General features: G+C 37.0%; 3 protein-coding genes across 11 annotated transcripts in view; 1 reads left to right on the top strand and 2 right to left on the bottom strand.

The window, feature by feature from the left end:
* Positions 1 to 230: 230 nt before the first annotated feature.
* LOC117601621 (uncharacterized) lies at positions 231 to 4,830 on the top strand. 3 transcript variants are annotated; one of them, XM_076690116.1, is made up of 8 exons: positions 231 to 539; positions 1,120 to 1,229; positions 1,314 to 1,532; positions 1,656 to 2,074; positions 2,177 to 2,882; positions 3,511 to 3,745; positions 3,884 to 4,116; positions 4,520 to 4,830. In XM_076690116.1, the coding sequence occupies exons 1-7, from the start codon at positions 428 to 430 to the stop codon at positions 4,087 to 4,089; spliced, it is 2,007 nt and encodes a 668-aa protein (XP_076546231.1). In that variant the 5' UTR covers positions 231 to 427; the 3' UTR covers positions 4,090 to 4,116; positions 4,520 to 4,830. The 3 variants fall into 3 exon arrangements, with proteins under 3 accessions (XP_076546231.1, XP_076546230.1, XP_076546232.1); XM_076690115.1 differs by having other exon boundaries at positions 232 to 539; positions 1,117 to 1,229; XM_076690117.1 differs by lacking the exon at positions 231 to 539 and adding an exon at positions 1,020 to 1,038.
* LOC117601554 (uncharacterized) lies at positions 4,808 to 16,243 on the bottom strand. Of its 3 annotated transcripts, XM_034318434.2 has the most exons (8): positions 14,253 to 16,243; positions 10,318 to 10,386; positions 8,138 to 10,019; positions 7,873 to 8,036; positions 7,619 to 7,784; positions 7,266 to 7,526; positions 6,978 to 7,199; positions 4,808 to 6,916 (listed from the first exon to the last, which is right to left on the bottom strand). In XM_034318434.2, the coding sequence occupies exons 3-8, from the start codon at positions 9,833 to 9,835 to the stop codon at positions 6,464 to 6,466; spliced, it is 2,964 nt and encodes a 987-aa protein (XP_034174325.2). In that variant the 5' UTR covers positions 9,836 to 10,019; positions 10,318 to 10,386; positions 14,253 to 16,243; the 3' UTR covers positions 4,808 to 6,463. The 3 variants fall into 3 exon arrangements, with proteins under 3 accessions (XP_034174325.2, XP_034174316.2, XP_034174336.2); XM_034318425.2 differs by lacking the exon at positions 10,318 to 10,386; XM_034318445.2 differs by lacking the exon at positions 10,318 to 10,386 and having other exon boundaries at positions 8,138 to 10,016.
* Positions 16,244 to 16,386: 143 nt separating this feature from the next.
* The window catches only part of LOC117601563 (monocarboxylate transporter 9), a 28,525-nt gene continuing 20,361 nt past the window's right edge, over positions 16,387 to 24,550 (bottom strand). For 4 of the 5 annotated variants that reach the window (XM_076690114.1, XM_076690112.1, XM_076690111.1 and 1 more), the window contains exons 2-4: positions 20,546 to 23,410; positions 19,360 to 19,645; positions 16,387 to 19,266 (exon numbers count right to left, since the gene is read on the bottom strand). In XM_076690114.1, the coding sequence (XP_076546229.1) occupies positions 19,088 to 19,266; positions 19,360 to 19,645; positions 20,546 to 22,843 (2,763 nt within the window). In that variant the 5' untranslated portion in view covers positions 22,844 to 23,410 and the 3' untranslated portion in view covers positions 16,387 to 19,087. The remainder of the gene's footprint in view (positions 19,267 to 19,359; positions 19,646 to 20,545; positions 23,411 to 24,550) is intronic. The other variant, XM_034318460.2, reaches the window with a different exon arrangement.

The following is a 24,550-nucleotide window of genomic DNA, read 5'->3' as shown; positions in this document are numbered from 1 at the left end:
GATCGATTATCTGATAATTCGCCAACCTGGACCAAAGGCCGAAAGATCCGACGTGTTATCTCGGCAGACAGCCTATAATTAAACCGTGATTGGATTCGATCTCTTGCTCGATGATAAATCGAGCGATTCTTCGGTGAATGTTACGAATCCCTGCGGATTCCTAGAGGGTCATGGAGGGGAATCAAAGAGACGAGGACAGTGCCATCGATGTACTTCCACTGTATTTCATCTGGCTAGCGTCTGGCTGGCCTTTTGCAAGGGGTCAAGGGTCAACTCTTTCGAACATAATCGTTCATACACGACGCTCAGTAGTACCGTGGATTCCTCGCGATTTGTATAATTACCAGTCACTCCGCGAATTTTAATTACAGTTTACATTATTACAATTACCAGTCAGTTAACCGCTCGAAGGAACCATCCAAGAATTATGACCGCCTTCAACATCATGGACGTTCTTGGCATTTCGTTGTTGATACACCTCACCTTTAGTCTGATGTTGTTGGTCCTTTCGGTACCGCTACTACTGTTCGTTTATCCGGGTAATTATTTTAAGGGTGTCCTTCCTATGGTGTATATTGATCAATAAATATTTCAATACTGGCTTTCGACTAACATAAACATTTTTTTTCTTTTAAATAAAAATAAATTTTAGATTTATCACCGATCTAACGTTATTAATAGGCTAATAATATTACTCTATTCATTTAAATTTAATATCACACCGGGCTTGTATAAAATTTATTTATTCATTTTTACGCCTTTTTTATCTTATCTTGCTAAAAATTCCTGGCATTCTTTCTAATATTGCATTTATCAGAGAACGCATGCCTCGCGATGCGTTGTCTGTTGATTTGATAGTAAACAACTGATTCTCTGAAATCGTTCTATACAAGCATGATTTTCTCTTCCGAGCATCCGGCTAATTATCGTTACATATTGCACTTTGGATACATGCTTTGTATAATATCAAACAACTTCTATGTGTTGGCCGCTGATACTGTCCAATGAAACGCTTCAAAATTACTTAAATATGTATAAGTAAGAAGATAATTAAAAGAGGCAATTTTCTTTATAATATTATTTTATGGAATATATTTTTTAAAATTTTTCTTCAAGTAGTGGCATGGTCGAGAAAGGTTTGGATAAGTTTCGTCAAATGGAAGTACCCAAACGTGGTGGTAGTAGAAGAGAACAGTATACGCACTATTCTGGATCAATTCCGAAATCACGTAGGTAGACAAAAATTACTATTAATTTTTCACCGAGTGTTATTCGTATCATAGATTTTTATTTTATATTTCTTTTTAATTTAGGGGATTTATACTTTGCTTATTCAAGCACGTTCAATAGCGGAGAATATTCGAGGACATTTAATTCACCTGACATCGTCGAGAAGATTCCTTCGAGCAGGTTTATCCACGAGATGGGGCCTCTACGTGTGGAAGGATCTTGATTATTTCTCTATCGATAATCATTTGTTAAATTCACCATGCTCGTTCAGAGGTCGCCCTATCACAGAGTCGAATATTCAGGTCGGTTTTATGCATTGAAATTCATCACCTTTCATGTTTGATCCTATGAGACTTAAGATTGTTTCATCTAACTTTTACATCTATATGTAATGTAGCTGTATGCATTAGATTTATGTATTTTAGGACTACGTGAGCGATTTGACCTCGAAATTCTTTCCAACTGGGCAACCACCATGGCAGGTGCACGTGATTAACTGTTTCCTCCGTGGAGAAGAGTACCAAGTGTGTCTGGTGAGGGTCCATCACCTACTGCTTCGACAGGAACACTTAGCATTGGCTGATTTCCTTCCACTAAGATATTCAACCGACGGTTGGTCCTGCCAAGAAACAGACTCTCCTTTTACCAATCTCTACGCCGAGCCTTCTGCCCTTCCAAAGCTCTACCAGAAACTCACCGAGAGCTTCAGCAATTACTGGAACGAGTTCCTCTATAACAACGACCCTAACGAGAGGCCGGAGATCTTGAAGAAGCAGATCGGTATATTTCACTGCGCCAAAATCGGTGTTATAGTTCTAGTTTCTTCGCTGAAAGAGTTGACGAGGTACAGAACAAAGTGATTGAAGATGATAAACGTATGCAATATGAAAGATATGCATTTGCATAAATTTACTCAATCGGCATTGATTTGTATATTTTATTTCAGGCAGTATAGAAAACGAGAGAGACCTGGATTCTTTGCCTTCTTTTCAATCATTCATCGAGAAGCCAGCAAACGAAGTTTCGGTCCTCTGGTATTTCTACGGGCACTCGTGAGATCTCTGAACCCTTTCGAATTAATATACGACGCCATATTGTGGTTCTGGTACCTCGGAGTCACGTTGACCCTGAAAACACCAATACTACTGTTACGAGAGCTTCGAGCCTTGAAATCACGTCACAAGCATTATTATCCAGACACTCTGACATCCGTTTTATGGTATTACGTTCCGTTAATAGTTCTAGCCACCATGGAAGTCCTGTCCATCACGTGGATAGCGATCAGAGCGCCTAAAACGATATTGGAGGAATTATTCTTAAAACATCCACAAACGAATCGTCTTCAGACCACCTCCCCGTGCGGTAGAAAAGTGGTCGCATGGTCCGAGGAGGTTGAATTCGAAATTCTTAGAAAAATCTCTAGTATGACTGGCGCGACTGAGGCTGAGATCCTATTGGCCGTTATGGTCGATTCTTTGAAGGAGTACTTCCGGCATTCAGGGGTTAGAATACCGGACGACGTCCTCGCGACTGGAAAGTTTATTAGCCAGAGATCGATTTTTGTACAGAATCATGAAGCCAGGGGTATTTTGTGCCTCGCACTGCCTACTAGAACTCCGCTGTTCGAAGATGATCTGGTTGAAATCTTACAGGTTAGTATAATATAATAATTGACGGAGATTCTTTGGAATTTTAGAGTATTAAAATACTGGATTTTGAAAATCTTGAAATTTTAGAAATAATAGAACCTCAATAGCCGTGTTTTTAATATCCATCTATATAAAGCGCAAAGACGTCTGTCCGTGTCACGCTGAGACTAGCTAATAACCATTGCGTTTGCGCGTCGCATATTAGCTGCGCGCGCATGCGCCCAACAGTGCGCAATGTCTTTGAAAAGGGCCGACCGCGCAGGTACTATTCAGCGCATGCGCGCCTGACAATAGCTATTTCAGACTTTGACGGTCTATATTTCAAAAATGCGAATTTTCCAGGGGTTGTACTTAGTTCTAATATGATTCAAAGATACTCTACAATCCACATTATTCTACTCGACCCAATTTTCTTAATTTATTACCCCTCTATTATCTCAAACAATTATAGCATTATTTCCCTTTGAATCATGCACACCACTCCCATTACATTCTCATCCTTATTCAATTGTTATCAATCTATTTATATCTCTCGTTGTACTATAGTAACCAGAGAACAATAATACCGTTTACTATTAAACCGCGTATCAATAAGGGTGTCGTTGAAAGAGTACTATACGTATCTTTCCAGGTCATCCAGAAGAACGTACGAGAGGCGAGATCGAAGCAGAGTGCTATGTATGCTATTACAGCGGCAGAGGCTTCCTTCGGATTGATTTCTTCTTGTTTACCTTCGTTGTTGCTCAAAGTGATGCTAAATCAATTAACGAGAAGGTATTCCCTCTCGTTGACTCACGTCGATGGAGATTTACCTGTGGAAGGTGTCGATACTGTGATGTATTGGAGACCTCCTCAAGGCAACTGTAGTAAATATACTTTTTGTACACGATTAAATATTTTTAAATGAATTCATTAACGCCTATAGATTCATATGAGAGTCAAATTAAACTTACAAGAGTCGAGATAATTGTTTGTTAATTTTCTTTTTTTTACTGCCTTTTTAGATATGTCCATAACATTACATAGGTACGGGAATGGAGTACGTTTGGGCGTAATGGGTGACGCGTTAATTGGCCCTGAACATTCAATTATTACAAGGACCTTCCCGAAAAGTATAGAGAATCTAGCGAACGTGGTTGGTGTACCAAGAACTCCTAGCAGACATTCTACACCGAGCCCAGCCAGTCCGAGCACATCACCGGGCCATTAATATTTGCACGGGGGCTATGCGAAATAAGTAAGAATCATTTACCACGTCGCAATAAATTTCAAGGGGACATTAAAGATAGAAGGAAAAATTTTTCTTATGAAAAAATTCTGATAAATTCTTTCCACTCCGTCTCACAGTATTTTATTTATTCGTTTAATTAAACATTCGATTCCGATAAAAATTAATACCAACAACACACGGCAAGGTTCATTGTATTAAGGTAAAGAAAAAGCTATACGTGTACCTAAATATTGAATGTTGCACCATATTGCGTTACTGATAAACTTAAACTTCTTATCGCTTAGTCTCTTTTTCTCTTTTTTCAATTCATGTTCGTTTACACATTTGTAACTTTATATTAGAAACAAATTAATTTCATTTATCGTGCATTTCTGACGTTATCTATATTAACAGGAATGATTTTTTTCAGGTCACGTGTCTGGCTCCTGGGAAGATAAATAAAATATTCTTTTTATTTTTTTAATTCTTTCAAATAAGAGATTTCACGAAATACCAACTCGTGGAAAGTGATTGAATCGGTTATTAAGATACCAATAAGCCTCTGTAGGGTTTGTTATTTAATCGTGCTGATACAAAGTGAACGATGTTTATAAATATTTACGCGATATTCGCTTGAAAAGAATATTTTTTCATTCTTTTTTATTATTTTATATCTTTTAGAAAGAAACAAAACGAAAGAAAGGAAAAGAATTCATAGTGTTTCGTTATTTTTTTTTTTTTTCTCAGCTCCGTCCTTTTCTGCGCTTTCGTTCTTTTAATTAAATAATTTCATTGCGTTCTTCTGTATTGTATGTATATATTTATATAAATATAAATGTTCGTATCTATTTATATATACGTTATTAACATTTCAGGCATTACAATTCATCGGTAATATATGTTTTTTTCTTTTCAAATTTCATTGAATATACGTTTATCAATTTTTATCCCACGAATAATGCAACTGTAAGGAAGTTAATGCGACAACGTGATTGCCATTGTTGACTAGTTTATACTTGGAAGCATATTATATGTATCCTTCATATAATAATAATTGCCCGGATAATTATTTATATACATATAGTTATTTTAATAAAATATTGGCTATATACAAAAATTCTTTAATAAGTTTTAATTAAAGGAGTATTAAGTACAGACATCAAGAAATGTTTAAGTAAAACACTGATTATATTATAATCCTACGTTTTGTCTTCCTATGAAAATTGTCAAATTGTTTAAACGTTTCGAAAAAGCTGTAAATAATTATCCAAAAGTTGGATGAATTTGTTAATTTTCAATATATATTTATATAACAAGATAACATTGAACTTCGAAAATATTTTATCAACAGTCTCGCTGGAGTCAGCGAACTCTAAAGGTTCGATCACGCAATTTTCTACGTTTTTATCTTCTGAAAAAAACGACACGATCACGGCCAGGACGTTTCGTTACAACGATGCGAAATTTATAATGCATCATTTTCGTTTCCACGACAGACTTTTGATTTAGCTATTCGTACATATTGGACGCTATAAGGCAAAAGTTTAGAAGTGTACCTAATTCTGTTTGCACTCCAAAAATTCCTTGCCTTGATTAACACTTTTACGAATACACGAATTTAATCGTTTTTGTTAATTACCGAATACATATACAATTTTCATAGTTATAATAACTGGTCGAATATGAATGTATATGTTATACATATGTATAACTTGTTAAATAATTATCAAGCAACTACTTTCAATTTCATAGTAAAAAGCTTTATCGCTAAAGTAATTTTTGAAAAAAGATTCATTTAGCTACTTAGATATTTACTACTTTAGAATTAATGCTATCGATTCTCGATAGCCTGTTTTAAAGAAAATATATATTATTTGAATAAATTTCATAAAAGATATATTTGTCTATTTAATACCTATCGTGCATATGAATCGAAAAATAGAGTAGATTGTAGATTTAAATAATTAAACCTATAAATAAATATACATTACTGTATATTATGTTTGACAAATATCATTATTGATCTATAAATGCTACTATTATCACTGTACGCGAAAATATGACTGTATAATTAAAAATATGGCTAGAAGTAAATTGCTCCCCCAAACATGGAAAAACTAATATAACTAAAAAATAAAAGAAATATAATTATTATTCTAATCCTGATTTTCTGTAACAATAACAAGGAAATAAGTATAAACCAACTAACAATTTTACTATCTATCCTTCCTACGAACAAATTTAAGGAGCGAACCCCTTTAAATAGTTTAGCACCTTCAAAACTAATATAACTTTTTAACATCAGTTAGATTTCAATATCCAGCCGACTACGATGTACCCAACTGGAACGTTTATCAAATTTAATAAAACAAATTTAAGCTAAACAATCTTTCTCACGTTCCATTTCAATAGGACCTTCACCCCAGATCTTCCTATTTTTCGTATAAGGAACAAGCCCTACTAAAAGTCCAGAAACAATGATCCACCCACCAGCCATGTGAAATGACAAATCCCATGAGTCTGTTACATCAAACAACCAGCCAGCCAATGGTGGACCAAGAAGATTTCCAATCCCTTGACACAAGAGGCTAAGGCCATAGGCAGTGGTGAATCTCTCAAGAGGTATCAATTCTACAAGTATAACAGGAGTGAAGCTAAAGTTACTGGCAAAAAACAGGCCAAATGCTGCTGAGGTAACCATCAACAAGTTATAGTAAGGAGTTAATATTGACATTAAAACTGTTGCTATACCACAGGCAACCAAACACCAAGTGTATGTTTTGCTAACGTTCATCCAAGGTTGATCACCAGCCCAACCAAGACCAATCTGAAAATGAGAAAAAGAAATATAGAATGTTTTAATGATTTATCAGTGTTGATATATGTACCATTCCAATGGTGTTGGTGATGCCGATAATACTAAGAAGATTCGCAGCATCGGATTCGGTGTAACTGTTTCTGGTTAAGTGTTCGGCAAGATAAAAATAAGGCACGATAAACCAAGTAAACAACAAGATCGTTGATAGCGATAGCAATAAAAAGTGTAATTCTAGGAACATTGAGAAATCCATCATACCCTTCAATAAATCTACCAATTCGCTGTACCATTTCTGGAAATGTAAAATATGTCACAAGTTAAGTTACTTAAGTTTCTTGTTATAGGGAAAATGAACTACCTCTTCATTTTCTTTCGCCAATGTAGTCATGCTGTTCCTGTAAATATCAGGACAGCTACTGGCCCTTAATCTGTACTTGTGCAAATTCAGAGCAGCACCACGATACATAACCGAGTTTCTATGAATTCTAATATCCTTGAAATAGTGAGTATTAGTATTAAATTGTCTTCTCAACCATGGGAGTGAATCTGTTCTGACAACACCACAATTCAGTTCTCCTATACCTCTTGACGCAGACTTTACTTTTCGACCTTCGGTTGTCTAATGAGATTATAAAAGAAGAAATAAATTGAGATATAAAACAGGAAGATCTACTTCTGAAACAGAAAAGAGTAACATCTTAATTTACTAACTGTATGTTCAAGTTCTTTGGTCAATAAAGGATTTGCTTCTTCAGATTCCTTTTTAACTATCTTTTTAGTTATATGATTCTTAATGGAATTACACGCTGATCCAGAATGATAATTGTTCGTCGCATGAGAATCTTCACCCTTTGGCCCATCGTTTGCTTGCTTCAACCTTTCAGTCAAAACAAATACAATCAAAATTCCTATTATTTATCAATGATAATTCTAATCGTAGCTTAATAAGAAATTCAATTGTAAACCTCATAGACATTGTAACGACACTCTTGTTGCCAACTTCCCCAACGGATTCGTGTAACTTTTTATCCGAGTAACTTCTACAGGATAGAAGATTGGGATAGTTCTCCAGAATGACCTTGTAGAGCCTTGGATTACTGGCAAGCAGTTCTAATACCTCCACAGGCACCTGTAATTCTCAAAAACGTATACATGATTATCTATCGTTATGTTAAATAATAATCAAGACAAATGAAATCAATCCATCCATCAAGGTAAACTAAAGCTCACCTTCTCGTTATGTTTCACAAAGGTGGGCAAATTAACAACGCTTCTGAATTTGATATCTCCATTCAGTGGATCCTCAGTGGTGGTACTGAGAATCTGCAAAAGGTACTCCGGTGTGTGTCCGCTCTTCAGCATCCTCCTAAGCTCCTCTACCCCAGGGAACTCATCCTCGGGACTTGCTATAGATCTATCGCACTCGGACTTGGTAGTGGACTTCTTCGGTGTCGTTCCATTCTGTTTCTGCTGCTCGATGATCCACCACTCTGGATCACGCATCACGGTCCCGCAGACGATCATGTTGAAGAAGGTGCCAGCTAACATCAGACAGGTACCACGCCATCCGTACTCCTCGATGAAGAAGGTGGTCATGGGGGCGTAGACGAAGGTACCGATACCAGTGCCACAGGCGCCTAGACCTACAGCTAGGGTTCGTTTCTTGTCGAACCAATACGCGATGCTCACGACCGCAGTGACGTAGCACAGACCCAGACCGATACCCGCAATCACTCCAAAAGTTAAGTACATTACCTCGATGGTGTTGCTGAAGCAACTGAGCACGAAGCCGATGCCGGAGATCAAACCACCGAGAATAGTCATGGCCCTGCATCCGTAACGATCAACCAACGCAGACATAATAGGACCTGACAAAAGTGGTACCGCCATGAACAACGAACCTATCCAAGCGGTCTTCGACTTGGACGCACCGAATTCCTGAAGGAATTCAATGTACAACAATCCGAAACTGAAAGACACACCATCGGCTATCATGGAGATGATCAGAGAAGCTAATACAACCACCCAACCCCAACCACCGTCAGGTACTTTAGGCTTGACCGTCTGGTTCTTAGCTAAATCCCCATCCAAGTCTAAATCAGAGTCAATGGAATCTCTACAATCATCCTCTCTGAAGCCTGGATTCGGGGTGATGATGGTTCTGGTATCTGGGTAGCTCTGAAAATTGCTTATCTCTTCGGTTCTGTGAATCGGATGGGATTCGAAGTTCAACGCTGCTAATTCGTGCTTGTTAGTGGGACTTGGTCCTAGCGTTAGATTAGGGGAGCTGAGGTAGCTGGTTTCCATAGGGGTAGGCGGTACCCTGTCCTCGGTACAGTCCGTTCCAGGGCTGAGTAGATCAATCTTATCCTCAAGATCATCGGCCAAGCTTAGATCCTTGCTCCTTCCTATATCTGGTGACAAAGTTAAGAAGGTGTCTTTGTCAGGCGACAAAGATTCCACGCTTCTGTCGATGGTGCGTGCCGGTGTAGACTGAAGGAGTCTTTCGTCGGCCAGACTGCTGAGATCCTCGGTGTTACCAGAATCTTGGCATATACCTGAACTCTTCGTGGACACGACGCTTTGGGAACGAGACAGATCGATCGTCTCCAGTGTGTCTGGGTCAGGTGTGCCGCACGGTGTGCTTGGAAACACCGTTGGACTTCCATTTTGCCAACCAACGATGGGCGCTCTCTTCGGATGACGACCATTCAAATTAGTTTGATCTTTGTAATGATTGACGGGTCTTTGAAAATAATTCGAATCCTTGATCACGCATAATCCTCCGTCCTTCTTGACGATGTTCCTTGAACCATTACCATGAATATCGTTATTGTTGTTCCAATTGCAAGCAGGTTTATAGGGTATAGGTTGTCCGCTCGATTCATCCTCGGTTTCGCATAAGAAATTCTCGTTTCTGTCGGTCATATTTATTCTAAATATAAGTACTGGCCGAGTGGATCCAACGACGGGGCCAGCCCTTCAGCCCTTGGATCTCGCTCGGGAATGGTCCTCCACGGCCTTCAGCTACCATAAGGACTTCCCAGCCGATCTTGGGTGGGTCACTAAACTTTGCTGTCCTCAGCATGCACGCTTCGTCTTCGTTCTTCTTCTGAAAGAAAATTTATCGTTAGTAATATTGAAATAAAGAATTCAAATTTTAAATTTTGCTATGTGTCGCAATAACCAAATGTATCAGCTTGATAATTATGAAGAACAAAATAAGAAAATAAAAATGGGTTAGATACTATTATTGGAGACACGTGCGGAGGTGAAATTGATAAACAGATTACCGGTCGTTGCTCTCGCGCAACCGCGCTGCTTAAATAATTACAAGGCTGTAACTAATTAACGTGCGAAATTAGAGAAAGTAAGTAATCGTAGGTATATAAAAATAGGCGTTTACTTACCATTGAGGTAATACAGGATCACTTATAAGGCGTGCATGCGTGTATTGGTGCAGGAATGTGCATGCGACACTGAACGGTGTGAGCAAAGAAAAAATAATCAATAGAAAAAAAAAGAAATAAAAGGGCATTACGATCGCGATCAATTGTCTGTGCTAAAAAAGAAGCAGAGCATGCGAGATAATTAAAACAATTCATTAGCTGCAAAAAAATAAGGTACTTGGCGGTGAATGAAAAAATTATAATTCCTGAAATAACATGAAAATTATTATACAATTACTACTTGAAAAATACTTAAATTAAATAAATTTTTTACATTCCTATTTTCACTCCAGTTCCAATATCATATTCAGTTTATACGCGATTACAAGAATATTTGCCGTCAAAGATTACAAACGTATTTTCGTTATCTGATGTCGGTTTGAAGAAACAATGGAATGGTAGCGTTTGATTAGAAGGCGATACTTCAACGAACCACTATCTGACAATGAGTGTTTATTTTATAAAAACGGAAATCACAGCTAGCAGATTTGAGTAACATATTCAGGGGCGAATCCATAAGATCTGCTTAAAAAATGTTGAAATCATTTCTTGAATAATTTCAATGTTGTTTAATATTTTTATCCAATAGTAGCATAAATAATAAAATTGCTTATATATAATATAAGAAACAAAATAATTACAATACGTGTGATTAAATAATTTATTTTATATCAATTTTATATAATTCTAATATCCATGGGTCCTCCTTTAGATACGCCCCTGAGTTTATCAGTAGTTTGATCATTGACACGTAAGAGCATTATCCTAAAACACTTTATCAATTATCGCTTATATAAATACGAGGAGGTCGACTTTTGTGCTAAGTATCTACATGGAGGTTGATAAAAGCAGCCATGAATCACCTGTTAACACTTGTGTCAATAACCGGCTACCCTTTTGCTTTTTACTACTTCAAATGTTTTACATTCCTAGCGAAAAGATCAATAAATATCTCTAGACTCGCGTTATTTGATAAATACCTCATCGAATAATAACTTTTTTTAGATATATAGCTATATTACCCCACTTCCGGGAGGGCTTATGCCAAGATTTCCGTTTTCACAAATTATTTTAAGAGAACTGTGTCACCGGGTTACTAGATTGCCAGCTTCTCAGAAATAAGAAGTAATGGCAAAGTTTAATCGTATGATTTATAATTTTATGAGAGAATCGATGAAGATTCAATCGATACGGCTATATTAAGCTATAATTCTACCCTTTTCATTGTTCTTCCCACGAAGACGTTTCATTAGTCGAAGAACCTTGAACTTTCAATGCAAATGTGAATGAACAGTCGTACAAATTTTTGTTTATTTTTTTCTTTTTATCTAAATACATTTTTAATATTATAATCCACAATTGGTTAATATCGGTATTAATATCAGAGACGAAATTTCCGGAATTGATATCAATTCGATAACTGATCTCACGTTTGTATGATCATTTTTATCGAACTTCTAATTTTAAATTGATACGCTGTAAGTGGTATTTTATGATATTTTTAAAATTGTCTATAACTTTGTACATTTCAAAATTCATCATTATTTATTATAATTGGCAATCAGGTCTTGTATCTCCCATTAAAAAATAAGAAAAAAAGATGAAGAGATGTGAAAAAAGAAATCAAGTAGTATATCTGATGACACAGATCAGTCTCGCACATGTAATATCTTGAGTAATTCTACTTGAACTGTCTGCTTCATTCAATAATACGAACGATGCTGAATATTTAGAGAGATAATAAATCTTTCCAATCTGAAGTGATCGGTTGTTTAAGATAGAAACAAATATCAATGATAAAAAAAAGGGAAAATAACATAAAATCATATTTAGACATTGATTCTTCATTGATATCGTATTGAAAATATTTCTTTGTGTATTTTATCATTTTTGCGTTTGAAATTGTTATAGAATTGATTATTCTTCTGCTAAGTGGACCTTCACCTACAAGGTGTGGCTCTAACTTTAAGGTTATCTTATCAGAAAGCGAATTTAAAATGGCCATTATTAGCCTGCACGCGATGATTTCTTAATCTCTATTATATCATTCTTCATTGACTACTAAACTATTTTTATGTATTTAAACATTAATAATATAAAATTTCATAACATTAATATGGTTATGCGTATTCATTTTCTGTCTCTGACGATATAAGTTACGTCACGCATGTGACTCAACCTTTCTAAGAAAGGGGTTAACTTTCAGAAAAGCAATAAGAATCTGTGACGTAAAACGCTCGATAAAAATGGCTATGTAGTTTATCAGGATAAAGAGGTTAGGTCACCGCGATGCTTTTTGGCTGATCTACAAAAATGTGAACGCCTTTTTGTGTGTTTGTACGCACAGGAAGTTTCAGGAGCGGCTAAGGTGGGTGATCGAGGGGAGTCACCATGGCGACCGCCTGGTCGATTTCAACGTCTCTCTATCGGAGGAAATTTAACAACCGAGATGTCTTTCTATAGATAGATCTATTTTTCAATTAATCAACGATTCAGAATGTTTGTAAATTTTTATACGCACGAAATCCAATTGATTCAGTTTGGAGAATTGTCTATAACTTACCGTCGTTAAATGCATTAAATTAATAAATAAAGGAAGAAAATAGATAAGCATATAAAATGATTCTACATCTTCATAAAAATTAACATAGAGTTTGTTTAAAATGAAAAGTCTGCAGTCCGTCAATTTTATGGTTTAGTTGCTCCACTGTTAACACGTTGACTGCCACAGTAGAAATAACCATGTATGGTCAGACAAGTTATAATTACAAATATTCAAACTGCGATAATTTCATTAATCAAATTAAGCTTATGTAAATAGTACATTAGCATTATATAAAATTGTTTTCAATTGTAAGAATTGAATCCTGAGTAATTATAATGTGTCTGACTACATATGATTTTTTCTACTGAGGCACTCAACGTATTGAACTTAAGGTGTCGATCACCAATGCCTAATATGAAATGGAATGTATTAATTAGGAAATTACATTGTTAATAAAAAAAGATAGAACACAATTGGTGGTATATATACATAAGCCCTGTAGAATACGCTTATCTACATTATTAAGTTTCGGTCCATGACATAACCTATTCTTATTAAGTCAGTAATGCGATCACTTTAAGTCCGGTACAATGTAAATACAGCATGGAATAAATGTTTCATTGCCGCTTCCACGTATAATCGCTTTTTAGCGCTTCGTCAATCGATACTATATACATCGGATATTATACGAAAGATCTAGGTCAAAGAAATTGGATAACAGTAAGTGGTTCAAAACACATTCAAAAAGCGGTAATTATCTTACTGATAACGAGAAGAGATCGTACGATACATGATCATATTTCAATGTCTGTCGATCAAATCTATCGTGTTAAACAGATACTTTTGTTTAATAGTTCGTATCGTTGGCTAAAACGCAATTACAAAAAAATGTCCATGTTTTCTTTATCATAGAAATGAAATAATTAAAATTTTTTCAAAAGTATGCATGTACTTTTGAAATAAATAAACCGTATTTGTGTTAAATTTCAAAAGTGAATCGAGCGACATAGTACAATCGATTAATCTGATATGAATTATTCAAATCGATCTATCGCAAAATCGAATACTTCCGCCATTAATCTTTTCCGTTATTGAAAGTATATTTATCTAATTATAATAATTCAAATTTACATACACCCCATGCACTAATATTTACAAGCGAATAATAAAAATAAGAATGTAAAGATTCATTAAAAACTTCATACGTATAGATGCAGGCAACAAAAGAGAAAACTTACAAATGCTAAGACAATATATGAAAACATAAAATCCGCTATGCAATTGCATGCTCGTTTTTCATATTTTTTTCTACTTTAATAAACAAAATCTAGTGGTTGAATTGTTAACTTACCCACGAGAAATGTTCCCAGGGTTTTCGCGGTGTTTTCGCTTGCTGTGACAGCGAACGGTCGATGAAAATTCTTCGATTCACTGAAAGATTTATTCGATGCGAGTCGTTTAGCCAGCTTCCAGTCTGGTGATATTACTTTTCGATCGATATCCACCGTGTAACGTGCTGTCACAAAATGCAAACCTTTTTCTTTATTACATGTGCATAACCAACCACTTCGATTGAACGCGCCCTGAGTACTGAAATAGAGTTGAACAGCGCTGCTGGCGTTCGCGTCATTAAATTGCTTCTCAGTGTGTACACCTGTGACTAAAAGAGGGCGCAACTCGTTTCCTTGTACACTAATACACTATTCGTTTATTAGATTTGAAATAATACTTATTATAACGATAGGATCTTGATTTTAAATTCTCTTTTTCTCTTTCTGCTGCTGACAAAATAATTGGCGAATCAACTGGTTGACCGATGTACTGGAAATGGTTCTCCGAGTTCGTGCGGTTTTCATTTTGCAGGCTCGTAATACCTCATGAATTTAATCGTTGTTTTGAAGTCATTGAAGGTGCCCGTGACATTCTATACCGTTTATGGAAAACATTACGTTGCGGATAGAACAGGACATAAATGATTTTCACAATTCTAGAAGGGCAATTTTATCATAAATGATGAGTCACATTCTGGTCGTCTATTTCAGTTCGACGAGGAGGAGCACTAAGAAGCTCTACTTTATAATGGTCCACAACAATCAGCTTGTGAATTAACTGAGAAGATCATCTAAATGGGTTTTCCTTTCGTAACGATATGGAACTGTGAAGAATAACAAAGAATAATAGAGTCGAAACTTAAATTAAAAAAGTAACTATTGGTATCTTTGGTAATTAAAGTTTTGATATGCCTGACCACATGTGCCCCTTTCTACTGCAGTAATTAAGGAGTTGACGTGTATGTACAAACGGTTGCCGGCAACACGGCGCGCTCCAATTATAAATAATTTAAATTACCATATTTCATTTTCTAATTTTCTTTTTATACAATATTAATTATATTTAGAATTTTATGCTTCTTTCAGTTACTCTATAATACTGAATTCGTAGTGATGGTCACTGGTGGCCCCCTAAGGCATTCAACGTGTTAATTACGCAAAGTAGTAAATGGAAAGTTTAAATTGAAGAATAAAACGATCATATATAAGATGTCTACAGAAATAACTACTAAAGAGTGAATGCTACAAACAAAGTTATACAGAACCGTTTTCATTATGGCATACTAGATATTATAACCACTTGCAGAATTTGTATTTGCATAATGATGAGCGTTAATTAGCTACAGATCCGTAAATGTTTATTTTTGTACCGATGCGAACGTTTAAATGAGATGTGTGGATACGTAGAAATTCATACGGTATCAGGACCTAAAAAAATACAAAAAAATGTATAGTTGTAATTTAATTTTTATTTTAGTTGAAATAAGATCTTTATAGTTTTTTGTACGTGTTGAATAGTATACGTTTATACGTGAATGTGTGTACGTTTTGTGTGTCTGTATCGTGTGTGTAGCCATGTGCATATATACGCATGCATATAATTCAAAAATGGGTTGTTTTCTATTAAAGTCTAAAAAGGAGCCTTAACGTAAGTCTCCGGATTCCATTTTTAATGGAACAGCTTGCCTGTAATTGTGACAAAACCATTCTTTTAGTAGGACAATCGTGTGCAGTAAATTATAAATTTTTAAAAAATAAAACATACCATCACAATATCGAATAAATTTCAAAATAAACTGCTTCTATTATTACCTCCTATTCTGTTAAACAATAAAATAAAAATAATAAAATAAGAATAATTCTACAGAACTATAACAAACTACTGTTCATAATGTTTCAAATAACCAATATAATTAATATTGCTGGGGAAACAGATTATAATTTGTTCATTTTAAAACTGCTCACGAGAGTCCGTTCTACGAACAATCATAAAGATCGTTCATTTTTGGACCACATAGCAAGCAACAGTTGTAATATGCCTCTTTAGTTCTCTAAAATATTTATACAAAACTAAAAGACTGGTTTTGCTTGAATTTCCCTGTTTAACAGTTTGAAAGAAACTCTTAACGCACTTGTGTCATACCGTGAACTCAATTTTTCATCTTTTTTTTTTTTCTTGTCTCTGCACAGACTTTAAGCCACTTTCAAACGTTCAAGCGATTGTTTCGAGGTTATCAACAATGGGTAATAGGATATTTTATTAATAAAGAAATAGTAAGAACATTCTGATTATTAACAATATTTGATTTCACCTATCGTTATACCCAAATTATTAAATAAGTTAATTGAAATGTGGGGAAACGTAGACTGCTGCTGCACGGGTCACAGGTGTGCAGGGGCACTTATTCATTTTATAAGTAATTCAGAAATTAAGACCTAATATTTTAAAATACAATAAGCTTTGGAATAAGCAATAAATTTGTTCATAACCAGAAGTCCTCATTAATTCCTTTTTACAAAAAATTTGTCATCCTACACCTCGGCCTTAACAACTACTTATACTACTTGACGAAAGTCTTTGACCAAAGATGGCCGTTCGACTTAATCTTGTATATTTGAAATGCAGTTTTTTTTTGTTTTCATAATAAAATATTGTTTTATACGTTTCGTAGACGCCTGTAAGGCCGCGTATGCATAATTACGCTACCATAACGCGAGCACACGCACTGTAGAACAAGTTATTGCACCACAATTAAACGATAAATTATCAAGGTAATTACCGTGGTAAAAAATCGCTCGACATTAATCGACAAAAATGACTAAAATCTAAAATGAACTCTCACTTATTCGAGATTCTATCCACATTTGTAAATTAATACCAAGCTTCGCCTGATCATTTCTGACTTTAGTCGCAACGCATACAATAGATAAACATTAACATTTACAATTTTATTTGAAAAAATGGAATTGCTTACTCGTTTGGAAGAAAATTCTATAATTATGAAATTTTCTCGCAAGAAGGCCTCATATAGTCGATACGTGTAATATAAGTAAAAATTCCGAAAGAAATATCTTTTAAATGCACATAAGGTTCTAGAAATATTGTATCGTTTCAGGGGATTGATTACGTTTAAGTCCTATATTCGTACAAACTTTACGTCATAATTTTCATTGTTCCGGTAGATAATATTCTTCGGTCGTACGTTTACCTCGTCTGAGAATTGAGACAAAATGAATCATATGGTCAACAATATCCCTGTACGATGTCGTTACGCTATAATATTGCTTCAAGTTATTTCAGATGAACATGTAAACAGCGGTGCAAATAAATTGATAAACGCATTGATCCGAGTAATGTATACACGCACGCACGCACACGCTATGGGAACGAAGGTATTTAATCTATTTTGTAGCTCGAAAAACTTCGTAAAATTCATCATCACAGAAAGCTATACATATGTGTATATATATATACAGCAGATACATTATACGTGTACATACATATACATATACGCTTATTTACATATATGTCCTTTAAAACCTTGCATGCACAAACGCACATGAGCTGAAGAAAAAATTAATCGGAAGAGGAACGAAAGAGAAATATACTGAGAACTAAAATTCAAATAACTAATCGAGCGTTATCCAGCTTGATTAATCTCACTTTTTTGTCTTTGATCTAAGAAACTAATATACGTAGAGAACAGTACAGCAGAGAGCGCGCTAGGGATCCCTAGAGTAAATGACGGAAATTTTTTAAATTCTAAATTTTTAGAATGAATACAATTCTTAATTCTAAATATTATAAAATTTACTACACAACTAAGAAATATTAGTAATAGAATAAATATTAATTCGAATTTTCCCGAATAAATGTTTCCACACGTGCGGTGGAAATTTCCCCTAGGGAAACCTACTGTGCTCGACGCTGCACAATATCAATGTGTATGCGACAGTGTAAGGGGTGTGAAACGCGTCCTCTGTTTCGACATAATTAGCAGGAAAATCAATAGAACGACGAAAATAATAATGGCTAATAATACGTTATGAATGTTATATACCTTGACGATGTACCTCACACGACACATGTATTTACAATGATATATATCTTTGGCGTTATTTTCAAATAACTTGTCAAACGTGATGTGAAATTGAACGATGCAATCAGAATTTCGTTATCTTATGCGTAGTAACGGTTGAACGTTTCATCAACTTAGTAATTTTATCTTTTACGATTATCCTGAGATTCAAACTTTTCTTAATTGTCCATCATTCGATATAGAAAGGAAAACTCCATTTTGCAGTATATATTCGACTGTTCGCTAAAAAAAGCTTCAAGTATTCTTCACTTACATTCTATCGTGATCTACGCACAGCTAATCGTAAATTTCAGTTTTCCTTTGCTTGAATATCTTATAATCAATTATAGTTTTTTTTTTTTTTTGAAATCTTATGGAAGATGGTTGATGGTATGATTGAACCGATATCGGGGTACGAACATTATATCAAATGTCGTACAATGATGGTCTTCGGTATTTCATTCTTTCACGCTGCAGAGAAAATGAAAAATATTTCTTGATGAATTTTCTTTATGAAAATTGATTTACGTGTTGACTTTTATTATTTCGCATATACACGTATCTTATGCTACTAAGGAACCACGAATATTTCATTGTAACTGGTTCAACGTAACGGCGGGGAAAAAGTATCCGCCATAAAATTGAAATTATACAGCAGCAAAATTGCAATTCCTTATTCTTTTTTTTTTTTGGAAGTGTTGTTATATAAATTCCATTGAATTGATCATACATAGTCATCGTTTACATCTTTCCTTCGAAACTCTCTTTTTGTTCGTTCAAACGCTGTTCATGCTCGAGAAATCTTTGTCTGTCTCTTCTTTCTTTGATCCGTTCAAACATTTTCGATACAGGCTAATTAAAGGCATTGCCAGCAGTAGCACACCGCTTAAAGCGATAAAGAAACCGGCCAAGTAAAATGATAGATCGTACGTGCCTGTTATGTCGTATAGCCAGCCTGAAACAATTTCAATGGAAAAGGGTTCTATGAAGTTTGAAATAACGCAATGATAGAAATTTCTTATTATATTTTAAATCCTTTCACTCTTACCAGCCAGTGGAGGACCCATAAGATTAGCAACACCCTGAACCAAAAGCAAAAGTCCATAGGCGTTGGTGAATCTTTCCAATGTGATCAATTCGACAAGGATGATACTGGTAAGACTGTAATTCGCCCCAATAAATAATCCAAAGGCACCAGAGATTGCACACAAAGAATAGTAACTGCCGATCACCACGGGTATCAAAGCAGTCACTGCTCCACAAAGAGCCATACATACTGCGTACACAATTGATGCGTTTACCCATGCCCTGTCACCAGCCCAACCAAGAATAATCTGAAAAAAAAAAAAAAAAAATAACGCCAAGTTAAATACAACACCGTAATTCGTTTCTTTTTAACGTTCGCTTTTTCTAGTACTAATAGTTGAAATAATGGAGTAAGGTAATTAAATTTGAATTAGAGAGAATTCTAATGGAAATACAGGAATGAGATAGGACTTTGGGAGCTTTTTCTTTTTATACACCACCATATATCTAGATTCCATCGAATCGATAATCGACAGGGATAACTTTTCTCAGAATTATTCCTCTATGGTAATCTCGTGCAACCCTTGCGTGACGTAAGCTCAGGGTCAAGGGGAGTTTATAATCAAATGAGATTAGGGAAGGTGAAAGGGACTGACGTGCGCCACCTAACTAATCTAAGACCAGTTTGACGCAATAGAAACCTCCGAGAATTCTCTCTGACATAATACAACAAAGTATAAGATAGAAACTATAAGGACTATAAAATTAACACTAAAGCTTGTTTAACTAATTTAGATTAACATTCAAGTAAACATTACTATTCTGAACCTTGGGGGATCCTAGGCCCAAAGCCGTCCCTGTAAACTATTTAGTTTACTTTCAGTTTGATTCTATGTCATGTACAACAATGGTTTGCAAGTGAAATAAAAGTAAAAGAGTGATAATTTCAACCCCGTTCTGAAATGATGTCTTCATGAACCAGCAGCAGGTGGAAATAACCATTCTTTGTTGACCGATAAACATCAGTGAGGCGGACTAATATTGGCACACATAAAGGAACAAAGTAGGGAGGAGAAAGGCTGTTCAACATTGAACATCGATATTTGGACTTTATCGACGTGGTCGTTGTGGCAAACTGTATTGTTATTAACGAGATGTATCTAGTTAGGGAAAGTGGAATAAAATAAGGTATAAAAATGATGCATTACCTCACCGCCCATGTTGGTGATTCCTATAACCGATATCAAGATGGAGGCATCGGTCTCGCTGAATCCCATCTCTATGGCGTTGTCCGTTAGATACACATAGGGTACATCGTACCATGTGTGCAAAAGAAAATTGCTGATGGCGAACAGCAAGAAACGTGAGTCGGCAAAGTGGGAGAAATCAAGCATATCCACGATTAGATCCCAGAATTCCCATAATCCGGCGTACCATACGAGCTTGGTCTTCGCTATGGTGGTCATAGAATTCCTATAAATATCCGGACAACTGGACGCCCTTAACCGGTATCGATTGATGTTCAGCATAGCGCCCCTGTACGTAAGACTGTGCCTATGTACTCTGATATCCTTCAGGTAAGCAGTGGGTAGCCTTCTAGTGTGCTCGAGCGTGCTGGATCTTCTCAAAGAACTATCCAGATTGATCTTTTTCAACCACCACGAACGCCAAGCGGCGTCCGCTTGCTGTTGAGGAGTTTGCTCGTCGTTGCTCGGCAAGACCTTGTCCTTGTTCTCGTCGCCTTTAAGCTCGGACAACGGACTCGGAGTCGGTACGAACCTTGCCGAGGGTGTGCTTAACTGATCGTGAAGTGCACCGGAATCGCTGAAGCTTCGGGATGATATCAAAAGGCTCGGGTAATTCTGTAGCAACACGTTGTACACGTTTTTCCGAGTGCTCAGCAATTCCAACACCTCCAATGGTACCTTCTCCCCGTTTTTCACGAACGTCGGCAGGCTGACCAGACTGGAGAACAATTTCTCCCCGTCCTCTTCCTCGTGCAGCCGTAGATTCTCCATGATCGTCAATGTATTCAATGAATTGCTAGCGTAGAACGAATCAACGCTTGAACTTTGTATCCTACTCCTCTTCTTTTCACGATTCTTGCGCCTCTCCTCGGTCTTCGCCTTCGCTCTAGTGGTGGTCCATTCCAGGTCTCTCATCAGACAGCCGCAAACGGCGAGATTCAGGAACAAGCCAGCGAGTATCAGCGTGGTACCACGCCAGCCGTATTCGGCTAAAAGATACTGTGTTACAGGGGCGAAAATAAACGTCCCTATACCGCTGCCGCACACGGACAGCCCCGTGGCAAAGGATCTCTTCTTGTCGAAGTAGTACGCGACGATCACCACCGCTGCGACGAAACACAAAGATAAACCGAATCCGGCTAGAACGCCGAAAGTGAATACCAAAACCTCCATCGAGTTGGCGTACGAGCTTATCACGAAACCGGTAGTCGCTAAAATGCTACCAGCTATGGAAACACGCCGGCAACCGTATCTGTCCGTTAGGAAACTGGCCACAGGACCGGACAACAACGGCATAGCCATGAACAAGCTACCTATCCACGCGGTCTTCGATTTTCCCTCGCCGAAGTAATTCAGGAATTCAACGTATATCACACCGAAAGAAAATGTGATCCCGTCGGCTATGAGGTTTACCATGAACGAGGCTGCTACCACGACCCAACCCCATCCTCCGTCGGGTGGCGTAGCTTCGCACAATTGATCCAAGCTCGAGTTATCGTCGGAACTGCCGGTGGTCGACGTAGGAATCGAAGGGCTCGGCTGTGCCCTGTCCTCGCGCGACTGTTGCTTCTTCGAGTCCTTGTTGAATTGTACGTGATGCTGCTGCTTCTCTTCCCGTGACAATTTTCCATTTACCAGTTTCTCGGTACTCTTCTCGGACGGCGAGTGTTTCTTCGACAGGATCCTCGTGGGGGAACCGAAAATCGAATTCCTTCCCTCTGCGAACACGCTCTTACGTTTCTGCGGGCTTGGAACGTCCTCCTTGTACAGACTTCGCGGTCTCTTAACAGAGTTCTGTAATTCCTGCTTAGCTTCCCGACGGATCCTCGAGCCGGACTCTTCGTAGCCGTCGAACGCTCTCTCTAGGCAATTGTCATCCTCGTCCTCGGACGACTTCTCCGTCGCCACGTCGTTCTCGTAGCTCTGATCGTTTAGAGCTTTCGATTGCTCCTCCGAAAGTATTCCTATTCGGTCGGAATTTCTTCTCAACCTCGAAGAATCCTTTACCAGAGAATTTAATTCCGCCGACACGATCTCGCTGCTTTTGCGACAGTCGACCTTCCGTGGGGTCTCCTGAGGCGTTCTGTTACAGGAAGAACGCCTCCTCTCTAATAATAACTCCTCCTCTATTCTCCTCGATACCGCTTCACCGTTTCTCAAATCATTCCGCGACACCCCGTTATTCTCCTCTTCCCTGATCTCCGTATTGATAATCTCTTTCGGTCTTTCCTCGCCATTGAACTTGGCCCACTCGGCCATGATGATGACGATGCCAAGTTTGGGATAACTGGCTAATTAAGCGCAGTCCTCGAGAAATCTAACGCAACCTCATCGAATTTATTGAATCTCCTTTCCCGCCCTCCCTCCAATCTCCCCTCCACTATCTATATTCTCTTTGTACACAATGTTAGTTTCCCTTGTACGTATTCTCGCATACACAGCTATTTAATAATAATAATAACGATAATAATAATAATAAAAAATATGTTAAATCATACACCGTGAAACCGACTCGAGGAATTCACCTAGTTCGTCCTTGACTTAAACAACGGTAAACACGGCCACTCGTAGAGCTGTCTGGTGAACTGACGTCGTAATGGCAGCAGTGACGACCTCGCTGACAATTTTGATGATTTTTTATTATAGTTCTTTGATGGCTGATCAATCGCACCTGGACCGCCACCATCGCAAATGTGGCCCAGGGTGCGCGAAGTTTTCCTTCTTCTCGGGCCCTGGTTAATCGGGACCACCTCCTCCACCGCGAAACGATCGTCAACCCAGGCACCCATGCGGCGAACGATACTGCTTCGGCTCCTCTGGTGTATTCTGAAATCGAACAAAATCATGTAGAAATTTCAAATCATTTCGTAAGTTTTTCATTAAAGAGAATCCGAAGTTAGAAAAATTTAGATTGATATAATAATTTCAACTAATTATGTAACGCGTTAACACTCGGACGACGGACCATGGAGAGAGCCTCAATTTGAATTGGCTCTTAATTTTTTAACGAAGTTCTTATGACGTAAAGAATGTTTTATTTTAATCCACCATTCAATTAGCGACACTCGGTGAATAAGGGAACCTCAACCCCTTCCTGGTTACACTTCATTATTCAACAAATCTTCTTTTTCGGTTACGCTTTTGATCGATGGCTATAAAAATTCTAGACAACACCTGGGTTCTATATTCTACATCCTTACATTTGATATTTAAGATAAATCGGGCTTCCACCAGGAAAAGTGACGATGCCCCGGGTTTCACCCTTCCCCTTAGGCGTCCTCAGGGAGAATGACGATATAGTGATAGAGGCCCCATATATATAGGAATCTGGGCCTATCCCGCGCGCATGCGTTTACCCGCGAAAATTTGAATATCGTGAAACCTGAATCTTTCGTACCTAATGATGCAAATACAAGTTAAAAGTAATAAAAAGGTATAAAGAAAGATACATTCAAACGTTTGTTCTACCTGACCTTGTTTTTCAGTTGCAGCCGTTTGTGCTGTATCAATTGTTCGCCTCCCTTTACGGAAAGCGATATTCAGAACAGGCTGAAATGCATTTTGATATCTTGAGAACCGAGGAAATTGAATACACTCGAATAACACATTTTGCGAATTAGATCAGAACGATTTGAGAACTTTTAATAGCTAATCAATTTTAGTAATAATTTGCTTTATAAATTGGACGAAACTAACAATTCCAAATAGAAATTTTTTTCTTTTATTTCTAAATATCGTTCTAAAGGGGTTTCTTTTTTTTTTAATTTCGAGTGTTGTTTTCATTCATGTTGCACAATATATAGCTGATAGTGAGTTAGCCAAGTGGAATCAAGCACACCAGTTCAGTTTGTAACAAGAATTATTGAAATACAAAAACGTCTCTAACTCGGGAACAAGGTCAGATAAGATACATATTCATATCGTAAGAGTGAACATACGAAACGACTGTTTTGATTATCTGTGATA

Source organism: Osmia lignaria, chromosome 9 (assembly GCF_051020975.1).
Source record: "Osmia lignaria lignaria isolate PbOS001 chromosome 9, iyOsmLign1, whole genome shotgun sequence".
Taxonomy (NCBI): Eukaryota; Metazoa; Arthropoda; class Insecta; order Hymenoptera; family Megachilidae; genus Osmia; species Osmia lignaria.
This window is presented reverse-complemented; position numbering and strand designations above follow the sequence as displayed.

Excerpts from the sequence above, each read along its gene's own strand:
- LOC117601621 (XM_076690115.1), top strand. The coding sequence starts at position 428 with ATGACCGCCTTCAACATCATGGACGTTCTTGGCATTTCGTTGTTGATA. Across the intron at positions 2,075-2,176 it reads TCGCTGAAAGAGTTGACGAG|GCAGTATAGAAAACGAGAGA; the intron begins GTACAGAACAAA and ends ATTTTATTTCAG. Across the intron at positions 2,883-3,510 it reads ATCTGGTTGAAATCTTACAG|GTCATCCAGAAGAACGTACG; the intron begins GTTAGTATAATA and ends GTATCTTTCCAG.
- LOC117601554 (XM_034318434.2), bottom strand. The coding sequence starts at position 9,835 with ATGACCGACAGAAACGAGAATTTCTTATGCGAAACCGAGGATGAATCG. Across the intron at positions 8,037-8,137 it reads TTGTGAAACATAACGAGAAG|GTGCCTGTGGAGGTATTAGA; the intron begins GTGAGCTTTAGT and ends TGAGAATTACAG. Across the intron at positions 7,527-7,618 it reads CCAAAGAACTTGAACATACA|ACAACCGAAGGTCGAAAAGT; the intron begins GTTAGTAAATTA and ends TAATCTCATTAG.